This window comes from Microtus pennsylvanicus, chromosome 12, assembly GCF_037038515.1.
Source record: "Microtus pennsylvanicus isolate mMicPen1 chromosome 12, mMicPen1.hap1, whole genome shotgun sequence".
NCBI lineage: Eukaryota > Metazoa > Chordata > Mammalia > Rodentia > Cricetidae > Microtus > Microtus pennsylvanicus.
Window position 1 is genome coordinate 65,145,509 of NC_134590.1, and position 14,302 is coordinate 65,159,810.

Below are 14,302 nucleotides of genomic sequence, written 5' to 3' on the forward strand. Positions count from 1 at the left end.
TGTGTGTTGACAAGGATGCTCAGGCTGTCTACACAATGTGGTGTGTGTTGATAATGATGCTCACACTGTCTACACAATGTGGTGTGTGTTGACAAGGATGCTCAGGCTGTCTACACAATGTGGTGTGTGTTGACAATGATGCTCAGGCTGTCTACACAATGTGGTGTGTGTTGACAATGATGCTCACACTGTCTACACAATGTGGTGTGTGTTGACAATGATGCTCACACTGTCTACACAATGTGGTGTGTGTTGACAATGATGCTCACACTGTCTACACAATGTGGTGTGTGTTGACAAGGATGCTCACACTGTCCACACAATGTGGTGTGTGTTGACAATGATGCTCACACTGTCTACACAATGTGGTGTGTGTTGACAAGGATGCTCAGGCTGTCTACACAATGTGGTGTGTGTTGATAATGATGCTCACACTGTCTACACAATGTGGTGTGTGTTGACAAGGATGCTCAGGCTGCCTACACAATGTGGTGTGTGTTGACAATGATGCTCACACTGTCTACACAATGTGGTGTGTGTTGACAAGGATGCTCACACTGGCTACACAATGTGGTGTGTGTTGACAAGGATGCTCAGGCTGTCTACACAATGTGGTGTGTGTTGACAAGGATGCTCAGTCTGTCTACACAATGTGGTGTGTGTTGACAAGGATGCTCAGGCTGTCTACACAATGTGGTGTGTGTTGACAAGGATGCTCACACTGTCTACACAATGTGGTGTGTGTTGACAAGGATGCTCAGGCTGTCCACACAATGTGGTGTGTGTTGACAATGATGCTCAGGCTGTCTACACAATGTGGTGTGTGTTGACAAGGATGCTCACACTGGCTACACAATGTGGTGTGTGTTGACAAGGATGCTCAGTCTGTCTACACAATGTGGTGTGTGTTGACAATGATGCTCACACTGTCTACACAATGTGGTGTGTGTTGACAAGGATGCTCAGTCTGTCTACACAATGTGGTGTGTGTTGACAGTGATGCTCACACTGTCTACACAATGTGGTGTGTGTTGACAAGGATGCTCACACTGGCTACACAATGTGGTGTGTGTTGACAATGATGCTCACACTGTCTACACAATGTGGTGTGTGTTGACAGGGATGCTCAGTCTGTCTACACAATGTGGTGTGTGATGACAATGATGCTCACACTGTGCACAATTATTGGAAATCTGCTCTCCTTCCAGGAATCTGGAATTTAGGCACATGCTGGACAGGGGGCTTCCATACGATCAGTCCACAGCAAAACCGTGGGCTAGGAAATGAGCCTCTTGTGGCAACATTTCATACATGTTGTTGGCGAGTATTACCAGAGAATTTCATGTGTCTTGTGTTACTCCACCATGTCCTTAGAAGCCTGCACCACAGCTGTGCTTTCCCTGGACTTCACCCCATGTGTCTTCCCCCTTTTCTCCTGATATGCACCCTCATGGTGCAGTTTTATTATAAGGCTAATGGTACGCTGCATGTTACTGACTCTTCCTAATGTCTCATCAAACCTGGGGTTACCCAAGAGCCCAGTGAGGATGGGAGTCAGGAAGACATCTGTGGGTTGGGTCCTGGTGCTTCTCCTGAGCTGCACAGAGAAAGACAAAGTCATGTCCCCTTCCTGGAGAAGACCTCACAGATGAAAAGGAAGGCTGGGTTATCCAGGAGCAATGGAGGCGAGTGGCCTCATCTCTGCCCATGGTCTACTCACATAGGGTTTCTCATATGTAACACATGGAAGGCAAACAAGCCCACACGGCTAGTTTAAAGAGCTATAAGCTCTTATATGAAAAACTTCTCATAAAAAACTTAGTTTGCTTTTCATTTATTTATCCATGGCCAACATCACAAAGTGACAAGTCACCCTTGTGCATACAGACTACACACACAAACCCTTGTGCATACAGACTACACACACACCCTTGTGCATACAGACTACACACACACCCTTGTGTATACAGACTACACACACAAACCCTTGTGCATACAGACTACACACACAAACCCTTGTGCATACAGACTATATACACACACCCTTGTGTATACAGACTGTATACACACACCCTTGTGTATACAGACTACACACACACACACCCTTGTGTATACAGACTACACACACACACCCTTGTGTATATAGATTACACACACACACCCTTGGGTATACAGACTACACACACACACCCTTGTGCATACAGACTATATACACACACCCTTGTGCATACAGACTACACACACACACCCTTGTGCATACAGACTACACACACACACCCTTGTGTATACAGACTACACACACACACCCTTGTGTATACAGACTACACACACAAACCCTTGAGTATACAGACTACATACACACACCCTTGTGCATACAGACTATATACACACACCCTTGTGCATACAGACTACACACACACACCCTTGTGCATACAGACTATATACACACACCCTTGTGCATACAGACTACACACACACACCCTTGTGTATACAGACTACACACACACCCTTGTATATACAGACTATATACACACACCCTTGTGTATACAGACTACATACACACACCCTTGTGCATACAGACTACACACACACACCCTTGTGCATACAGACTACACACACACACCCTTGTGCATACAGACTACACACACACACACCCTTGTGTATACAGACTATATACACACACCCTTGTGTATACAGACTACATACACACACCCTTGTGTATACAGACTACACACACACACCCTTGTGCATACAGACTATATACACACACCCTTGTGTATACAGACTACACACACACACCCTTGTGTATACAGACTACACACAAACACCCTTGTATATACAGACTACACACACAAACTTGTGTATACAGACTACATACACACACCCTTGTGCATACAGACTACACACACACACCCTTGTGCATACAGACTACACACACACACCCTTGTGCATACAGACTACACACACCCTTGTGCATACAGACTATATACACACACCCTTGTGTATACAGACTACACACACAAACCCTTGTGTATACAGACTACACACACACACCCTTGTGTATACAGACTACACACACACACCCTTGTGCATACAGACTACACACACACACCCTTGTGCATACAGACTACACACACACACCCTTGTGTATACAGACTATATACACACACCCTTGTGTATACAGACTACACACACACACCCTTGTGCATACAGACTATATACACACACCCTTGTGTATACAGACTACACACACACACCCTTGTGCATACAGACTACACACACACACCCTTGTGTATACAGACTACACACACACACCCTTGTGTATACAGACTATATACACAAACCCTTGTGCATACAGACTACACACATACACCCTTGTGCATACAGACTACATACACACACCCTTGTGTATATAGACTACATACACACACCCTTGTGTATACAGACTACACACACACACCCTTGTGTATACAGACTACACACACACACCCTTGTGTAAACAGACTACACACACACACCCTTGTGTATACAGACTACACACACACCCTTGTGTATACAGACTACACACACACACCCTTGTGTATACAGACTACACACACACCCTTGTGTATACAGACTACACACACACACCCTTGTGCATACAGACTACAAAAACACACCCTTGTATATACAGACTATATACACACACCTTTGTGTATACAGACGACACACACACCCTTGTGTATACAGACTACACACACACACCCTTGTGCATACAGACTACACACACACACCTTTGTGCATACAGACTATATACACACACCCTTGTGCATACAGACTACATACACACACCTTTGTGTATACAGACTACATACACACACCCTTGTGTATACAGACTACACACACACACCCTTGTGTATACAGACTACACACACACACCCTTGTGTAAACAGACTACACACACACACCCTTGTGTATACAGACTACACACACACCCTTGTGTATACAGACTACACACACACACCCTTGTGTATACAGACTACACACACACACCCTTGTGTATACAGACTACACACACACACCCTTGTGTATACAGACTACACACACACACCCTTGTGTATACAGACTACACACACCCTTGTGTATACAGACTACACACACACACCCTTGTGCATACAGACTACACACACACACCCTTGTGTATACAGACTATATACACAAACCCTTGTGCATACAGACTACACACACACACCCTTGTGCATACAGACTACATACACACACCCTTGTGTATATAGACTACACACTCACACCCTTGTGTATACAGACTACACACACCCTTGTGCATACAGACTACACAAACACACACCCTTGTGTATACAGACTACACACACACACCCTTGTGTATACAGACTACACACACATACCCTTGTGCATACAGACTACACACACACACCCTTTTGCATACAGACTACACACACACACCCTTGTGCATACAGACTACACAAACACACCCTTGTATATACAGACTATATACACACACCTTTGTGTATACAGACTACACACACACCCTTGTGTATACAGACTACACACACACACCCTTGTGCATACAGACTACACACACACACCCTTGTGCATACAGACTATATACACACACCCTTGTGCATACAGACTATATACACACACCTTTGTGTATACATACTATACACACACCCTTGTGTATACAGACTACACACACACACCCTGGTGTATACAGACTACACACACACACCCTTGTGTATACAGGCTACACACACACACCCTTGTGTATACAGACTACACACACACACCCTTGTGTATACAGACTACACACACACACCCTTGTGTATACAGACTACACACACACCCTTGTGTATACAGACTACACACACACACCCTTGTGTATACAGACTACACACACACACCCTTGTGTATACAGACTACACACACCCTTGTGTATACAGACTACACACACACCCTTGTGTATACAGACTACACACACACACCCTTGTGTATACAGACTACACACACACACCCTTGTGTATACAGACTACACACACACACCCTTGTGTATACAGACTACACACACACCCTTGTGTATACAGACTACACACACACACCCTTGTGTATACAGACTATATACACACACCCTTGTGTATACAGACTACACACACACACCCTTGTGTATACAGACTACACACACACACCCTTGTGTATACAGACTACACACACACACCCTTGTGTATACAGACTACACACACACACCCTTGTGTATACAGACTACACACACACACCCTTGTGTATACAGACTACACACACACACCCTTGTGTATACAGACTACATACACACACCCTTGTGTATACAGACTACATACACACACCCTTGTGTATATAGACTACACACACACCCTTGTGTATACAGACTACATACACACACCCTTGTGTATACAGACTACACACACACACACCCTTGTGTATACAGACTACATACACACACCCTTGTGTATACAGACTATATACACAAACCCTTGTGCATACAGACTACACACACACACCCTTGTGTATACAGACTACACACACACACCCTTGTGTATACAGACTACACACACACACCCTTGTGTATACAGACTACACACACAAACCCTTGTGTATACAGACTACACACACACACCCTTGTGTATACAGACTATATACACAAACCCTTGTGTATACAGACTACACACACACACCCTTGTGCATACAGACTATATACACACACCCTTGTGTATACAGACTACAGACACACACCCTTGTGCATACAGACTATATACACACACCCTTGTGTATACAGACTACACACACACACCCTTGTGTATACAGACTACACACACACACCCTTGTGCATACAGACTACACACACACACCCTTGTGCATACAGACTACACACACACCCTTGTGCATACAGACTACACACACACACCCTTGTGTATACAGATTATATACACAAACCCTTGTGTATACAGACTACACACACACACCCTTGTGTATACAGATGTATATACAGACTACATACACACACCCTTGTGCATACAGACTACACACACACACCCTTGTGTATACAGACTACACACACACACGTTTGTGCATACAGACAATATACACACACCCTTGTGCATACAGACTATATACACACACCCTTGTGCATACAGACTACACACACACACCCTTGTGTATACAGACTACACACACACACCCTTGTGTATACAGACTACACACACACACCCTTGTGCATACAGACTACACACACACACCCTTGTATATACAGACTACATACACACACCCTTGTGCATACAGACTACACACACACACCCTTGTGCCTACAGACTACACACACACACCCTTGTGCCTACAGACTACACACACACACCCTTGTGTATACAGACTACACACACACACCCTTGTGCATACAGACTATATACACACACCCTTGTGCATACAGACTACACACACACACCCTTGTGTATACAGACTACATACACACACCCTTGTGCATACAGACTACATACACATATCAATACTTACAATTCTACAGAAATACCAGTGAGCCAGGAACTGCAGAGGAGCTCAGTGGTTAAGAGCACTTGCTACTCTTGAATAGGACCAGAGTTCAGTTCCCAGCATCCACATCAGGCTCACAATTGTCTGTAACTTCAGCTCCAGGTGATGTGACACCTCTCCTGGACTCCATAGGTACCTGCGTGCACATGTGCAGTGTGTGTGCATGCACACAAATAACAAACAAAATAAAATACTCTCTAAAAGAATGAACCACACAAGATAAGCTACAAATCCAGAGTCGCCCCGTACAGCACATTGGAGCCTGGTGACATATCGTTTCCTGTCACTTTTCCTGCACTCCTGGCTTAAGCAGCATTCTCCACAGTATGTGCCCAATCTTATTTCAGAAGACAAGATTTTGCATAGAAAACAAATTAGAAACACACTTTCTTTTTTAAAAACCCATCAATTCACTGGTAATTCTCTCTCACTCATTCATGTATTCCCTCAGCCACTCAGAGACCAACCGTGCTACAGATACAAACGTCAATGCCAGGAAGAGGATGCTGAGCTTGCCATAGTGTCCTAACAGCACGGCTGCCGTAGGATGTCCACAGACACACCCTGTAAGTTCTTAGCGAAGGAAGACTCATTCCCTGGGGAGTCTCCTCAAATATGCAATGTTCCCAAAGGCCATTGCAGGCATTAAAGAGGAGTTCAGTGCAGGGATGTGCTTCCTTCTGCCATTCCAGAGCCACTGGGTCGATGGAACCTGCGCCATAGCAGGGAGGGACAGAGCAGGATGGTGGCTGGAAGTCGGGGCACTCGTTAAGCAGAAAGCAGACTAAAGCCACGATGTGGCATCAGGGCGGAGACGGGGGACTACGGGAGAGACACATAGGCTTGGAAATTCCATCTGGTATCGAATGAGGAGGGAGGAGGCAACAATATGACTCAGGCTTTCAGCTATTCATGGAAACAGGAAAGTTCAGAGGAGGTTTCATGGGGGAAATCACAGTTCATATCACCAGAGCATGTTAAAAATGTTGGCATGCACAGTACACCTCCAAAACCCTCCCGGTCCATTTGTGACTCTTTGCAACAACCCTATTGTCATTGTCTCTCTCTCACACAAACACACACACACACACGTCTGTGTTACTCCCTTTCAGCCTCCTAACATATGAGATGCTGAGTTTTTCAAATCCAAGTCAAATCTAATATGATCGGGCTACTTCCTGAGGGGCCCCAGCACCTTAACCCACAGATATCCAGGCTCCACTTCACGTTTTGGGGGCTTCCACTTCCCCACCTTTCAGCAATTACGTATGAACGAAGTGACATCAAAAACAACACTCTTTTCTAGAGGCCCAACCTCCACAAGAGTTGGCTCCAGAAAGCTGAGCTCACAGGAGAGATAAATAATCCATCTGGGGCCAAGATGCTCAGCAAGCTGTGTTTGTTACCTGGCCCCCACTCTGATATGCGCTCAGCTCAAGTATGCAATGGTCTTCAGCGGGGATTTTAAGTTTTGCTCTCATTTGACTGCTATCTTTCGTCTTCCCTATTAACTGGCTTAGCCATTACTGCACATAGATCAGAATGGACAATAAAAACATATTTAAGATACTTCTGTCTGAAATCATCCCCTGAGAAATAAATGTCATCTATGGGACCAAACAAGCAACTGGCACACAACACAGACTTCCGCCTCGCCTTCTTAATGTGAGAAAGGTCGTGCTGGGAATTTTGTCTCTCTGTGACAACTTGTTGAGATAATTCCTTTGGGAATTCTGTGTCATTATGAATGCTTTCCTAATTTTGTGTAATTAAATGTTCTCTGTGAGACAAGAGCTAGGAATAAAATGCTTAAAATGGGAGCTGAGAGCAGAAACGCAATGTGAAGCTGTGTTCCTGGGTGGTATCCGAACAGACACACAATCAGGGGGCCGGGCAGTGGAGACTCGCGCCTCCTTCACCTTACTGTGTCTTACCACACGGTTAGAGAGAACTGTGTACTGCGGCCCACACCTCCCAGAAATGCTGCTTACGTGAGACAGTGTTTATAAGCAGCATCCTTTGACTCCTGGGAGCGTGAATGTCACTGCACTCATCTGTTGGCCGAGGCACTGTGGGCACAAAACAGACCGGATGGCCAGGCCGCCTCACAGGCCCATGGGGAAAGCCAACATTTGCTGGCAGAACCAGGCCCCGGCATTAAAGCCAAGCTGGTGAGAGCAGAGCCCCTTATTTCATGTGGTCATTGCTGGTCTCCAGGATTCCTTCTTTGGGGCAAAGACTTTTGAAGCTGAATTCTTCCTTCCAGAATATGCAATGGAGGCACCTGAAGTATATTCTGCGGCCATAAATGAGCATACTAATTTAGTTAAATTGGGAAGAATACATTTAGATGTTTTGAAAGGTAAGCAATCCCTTTCCCTGAATATCCACACAATTCTGCTACTGCTTCCTCTGTGAAGCGCTCCTGATCCAGGTGATGGAGCAGAGCTGCGGAAGACTGACAGAGCCCAAACTGTAGAAGCAGCAGGATGGACCGGATTCCACACGCTGAGTAATGTGCCAGTCAATCTGACCAAGCACGTCACTTCTGTTCCCCCGAGACTGCCTTCTTTGTTTGCATTTAATGAGTACTGTCTTAGAAACAGTTCAAAATAAAAGACGAGGCATCCTCAGTCCCTTGGTGATGAAATGCACATTAGCAAATCTGTCTTGTCCTGATTCACTGCTAGAAAGCATGAGCGAAGCCTAGCTCGTCGTCTGGAGAGCTGTGAAACGTTTAAAAGCAAAGGCCTCTGATTGGGTTTGGTTCTGTATCATGATTTGGGTATAGAGCACAAGAAATAAAGGTAGTTGTCAGGGTCAACTCAGGAGTACGGGTATTTCTGTTTTACATTTTTAGAGGGAAACTGGCTTTATTTTAATTTCATCGGATGCTCCCCCTCCCCTTTATATGAGAATTTAATTGCAGTGTTAAGAGCAGTGGCCATGCCGGCTGCTCTTGCAGAGGACCCAGGTTCAATTCCCAGCACCCACATGGTAGTTCAAAACCATCCCTTACTCCAGTTCCAGGGGATCCGATGCCCTCTTCTAACCTCCGAGGGTACGGCAAGCATGTGGCCAATAGACATATATACATAAAATTATATAAATATGCAATTTTAAAGCAGCTAAAACAGGACCAATGAGATGGCTCAGTAGATGAAGGTACCTGCCACCAAGGCTGGTGACTGAGGTCAATACTCCGAGCCCACACGATGGAAGGAGAGAACTGTCTCCCTACGGTCACCCTCTGACCTTCACATGGGTGTCAGGGCAGGCACGTATTCCCCCTCACCCAATAAATAAATGAACAGCAGCTAACCAGTTCCTTAGAATACAGTATTTAACCAATTACAACTTTCTTTAGACACTATAGATGGGCAAGCTCGACCATCTGAACCAGAATGAGAATGTTAAATGTCACAGCCGTCACTACTAATGTGATCTGTGATACCAAGGGTACATCCCCTGACTTCAAATAAACATTCATTATGGCCATCTTGTATGGCTTCTCTGGAAACTTCTGTAAATCTGTGTTTTAATAAAATATATTTGTTATTCAAAAGAATGAAAAAGAAGATCCCATATTTTCTCCGACCACTTGGCTTTACTTAGCTAAGAGCTTTAATTTTTTATTAGGTTTATTTTTTCTGAGGCCGTCTCATTATGTAGCCCTGACGGGCCTATAATTTACTGCACTGACAAGGCTGGCCTTGCACTCACAAAGATCTGCCACTCTCCCTCCAGGGGCTAGGACTAGGGCATGGCCCACCATACCCAGCCAGTTAGACATTTTTTAAAAGAGAATGGCCTTTCCAAAAGAGACACACGCAAGAGGAATGGCTTTGCTTTCTTGTCAGCCACAGCACCCCGGCGGAAGAGAGGCTGTGGGTAAGAGGGCTCCTCTTTGCCTGCTGTTTTGGCTCACAAGCACTATGATCTTGTCCCGTGGAGAACTACTAAGACAGTGGCTGTTAAATGCAAATAAAAAAGAAGCAGTGCGACTGAGGCTAAGGAGACAGCACAGCCCTGGCGACAGAGGGGGCACTCGGTGGCCACAGAGGGAGCACTCAATGGTCACAGAGGGAGCACTCGGTGGCCACAGAGGGAGCACTCAATGGCCACAGAGGGAGCACTCGATGGCCACAGAGGGAGCACTCGATTGCCACAGAGGGAGCACTCGATGGTCACAGAGGGAGCACTCGGTGGCCAGAGGGAGCACGTAATGGCCACAGAGGGAGCACTCAATGGCCACAGAGGGAGTATGCAATGGTTACAGAGGGAGCACTCACAGAGGTGCTCTGTTACTGTCGGGATCATGAGCTGCAGGCCTGGAAGCAAGTTAGGCCTTGGGCCCAGGTGGCAGGATGATCAGGTTTGGACTAGAGAATGGGGTTTGGATCAGAAGAGGGGACAGGAAGCCAGGCATAGTGGTACAGACTTGTCATCCCAGTGCTGGGGAGGCTGAGACACAAAGGTTGTGAGTTTAAGGCCTGTCTAGTCTACCCAGGGAGACCGTCTCACAAAAAGAGAGCAGACCAGGAGGGACAATAAAGTGACATCCCACACAAGAAACGCCAAGAGGCAGTAGAGGAACCTGATAAGTCCCAGAAGGCAGCACAGAGGAGCAGCGGACACAGCTTCTCCAAGGGGCAGTCTCCATCTCGACACCCGTGAGCAGGGTGCCATTGGGAAAACTACTAACACTCATGCCTTCAGCCTCAGTTTCCCCTTCCCAGCAGACTTTACATTAAACTGAGAACACACGATGGCTAAATGTCAGGACCATTCATTCCGCCTAGCTGAGCCAAGCAACAACCATGCCCACCTGGACTCTCGACCCATCCCTATGAAACGACAGAAGTTGGCTTTAAACACACACACACACACACAGAAACTTTTTCCCTCTTCCTTCTTCCTCCAAACCAGAGTTCAACTCTACAATCTTGTCAGCAAGCAATGAGATTTTTTTTTAGTAGCCCAGAGAATCCACATCCTAAGATTACCTTCGAATGCCAACTGTCTCCACAAAGTCATGGGAAGGCGTGAGAACGGGAAGCCTTTGCTCTTCTACTGCAAACCAAACAAAGCAGGATAAGGCGAGGTCATACGTCCTACCCTGACCTCTATAGCACATCTGCCCAACACAGACAACAGTGGAAGCTGGGATCCAGGGTGGCTGTACTGGTACAGGCGTGGAACAGGCGCTTGAGTCCTATGTGTTCAACTTCATGTCTCAGGACAGTTTCCTAAAAACTATCATTTCTTAGTATGCAAGCTTCCAGATGAGGTGGTTCTCGAGGGGTGAGGTCACTGAAGAGCGCTGAGTCCAAGAATCTCTGGGCAGGTGACCAGATGGCAAAGCTAAGTCCTCCTCTCAGGCCTGAGAATACCCACTTGTGCAATAAGATGATATTAAAATATCCCTCACGCCACGGCTAGAGGAATGAAATAAATGAATGTGTCATAAAACAAAGTGTGTGGCCCACGCCTGACATTCTGCCCCCTGCCTCCAAACGAAAAGTAATTCAGCACTTCACGGAAGGTCCTTGCTGCCGCGTATCTGGGTAAAATAGCGGCATCACTGAAGTGTAGTTAAGATAGATGAAAAACAGTGTCTGGAAAGGCTCTCCTAGGTTGGCATGCTAACTCTAAGGACAGTGTGTTCTGGGTCACAGCAGAGGGGGTCAAAGGACACCAAGACACGATGTGGGTAGGACACACCCAGGCTCATCTTGGCTTTCCCTCCGCCGGGAAGCAAGCATGGCCAATGACTCCCACATTGGTGCAAGGACCACATTTAACCAGTGGAGCACAAAAAGTCTCAGCCATGGCACCCTTAGCTAGTCTCTAAACTAGGTACTTTGTCTCCGAAGGGCTGGGAAGAACAGTCTAAACCCTGATGATCAAGGACCTGAAGGACTGGCAGAGCCAAGTGACTTGGGAACTCAAGCTCCAACAAACAAAGCAGGACTCTGTCCACAAGAGTGAAGCAGAGTTCCTCGGAGTGTGTGCGACCCTGGACCAGCATCACCACCCTTACCCAGGAGCTTTTAGAAAAGCCATCCTTTCCTCCGGCCTGCTGCAGGAGGGACTCCGTGAGAGGCCTGGACACTGCCGCAGCAACCCCACTGGCCTATAATGACCTGAGATCTCAAAGCTTAAACACATAGGAAATACACGAAAGGGAAGGAGGCCATGAGGAACTTCGAACCAGCATTAGTGGGAGGGAGTGTTAGCTATGTCTCTGCTAGACTGCAATTCTGAAACCCAGGCTGCTTCTGGAACGAGGAAGGTAACAGTAAAATGGTCTGTTCTGCACAGAACGTCAGCTTGGGTTCCCAAAGGGCACACACTGTGTCTAACATATTTGCGGGTCGGCTAGTCCCAGTCCAAGGCCTGGCAACCAGCAGGTGTCAGCAAAGGTAGGAAGCCAACAGCGCCCTTCCCGAGAGTGGATCCTAAGTGTGGAGTTCAGTAACTGTCTCCTTCCATTCCTAACACCAAGGACTTTATAGGGTTGGCTATGGCTGTCTGCCCAGGCTGCTCAACTACCAAAAACAGCAGGGGAACTGAGGACCTAGTTCACTCCGCCATGCCATTCACCCTCTAAGCCAAGCTTGCCAGAGGCCATGTCTCCAGGTCACAGGCACCACTTCTACAGGAGTTCATACTTCCGAACGTCTCAGAAGGGTTGTGGTGACACACTACAGTCGAGGCCCGCCATCACCACCCTCCAACCTCAGATGGCCCACCCTGACACTTCCGTACCTGTAGTAGGACAGCAGGCCATTGCCCAGCACGAACCAGCGGCGCTGGTAGCCCTTCAGGTAGTTAGTCCACTTGAGGAGCCAGCCCTTGTAGCTGTCCAGAGGAGGTGAGACCATTGGGACACTAGTCCCTGAAACTGGGCTCCCAACAGACGTCTTCGCCTGTCCTGGTCGCTGAAGGGCCTGGGGCTTTGACACGGACCTGGACTCGGGTTTGGCTAGGGGCACGACCCCCATTGTTGATCCCAGAGGCAGCTGCTCCGGTGGGGTTTTGGGGAAGGCCCCTACTCTTGGGCCCGCCTCTGACTCTGGCCACAAGCCCTGTGGCTCCGATTCCTGCCCAGCCCCTGAGGGCCCTGGCACAGACGTGGTCTGGGGCCCAGGTTCGGATCTCGGCACCGGCTCAAAAACTGGCTTGCACACCTGTTCGGACAGCAACTCCCGCTCTGGTGCCTGCACAGGCTGGAGCTGAGGCTTGGGCTCCGGCCCTGAGCCGGATGTAGACGAGTTCATGCCCGGCGCCGCCGTGTGGCAGGACAAGCAGGGGACAACCGTGAACAGCGACGAGAGCCCGCGGGAGCGGCCAGCGCAGCCGCCGCCTCGGCTCGGAGCGGCCGCTTTCCCCATAGAGCTGTGGACCCGAGCGCGGCCGAGAACGGAGTGGGGGCGGGGCGGAAAGGGGAATGGGCGGGGCCTTTGGAGGGCGGGGTGGGGCGGGGCAGGGCGGGGTCGGTGGAGGAGTGGGCGGGACAGGTGGGGCCCTCACGTGAGCTAGGCGGACCCGGGCGCGCGGGGGTGCGCGTGGGTGCGCGTGGGATTCTCCACTGCTCAGGCTCAGGTGGAACACCGTGGGCCAAGAGCTGAGCAGGCAACGTGGAAGGCAACTTGCGCCTCAGGCTCCCACCCGGGGCTGCTGTCCCGCCTGTGCCAGGCGCTAGGAA

General features: G+C 47.9%; 1 protein-coding gene across 3 annotated transcripts in view; it reads right to left on the minus strand.

The window, feature by feature from the left end:
* Positions 1 to 14,017, minus strand: part of Osbp2 (oxysterol binding protein 2) — a 160,812-nt gene extending 146,795 nt beyond the window's left edge. For 2 of the 3 annotated variants that reach the window (XM_075944081.1, XM_075944079.1), the window contains exon 1: positions 13,363 to 14,007. In XM_075944081.1, the coding sequence (XP_075800196.1) occupies positions 13,363 to 13,988 (626 nt within the window). In that variant the 5' untranslated portion in view covers positions 13,989 to 14,007. Of the gene's footprint in view, positions 1 to 13,362 lie in introns of all 3 variants that reach the window. The other variant, XM_075944080.1, reaches the window with a different exon arrangement.
* Positions 14,018 to 14,302: the final 285 nt, after the last annotated feature.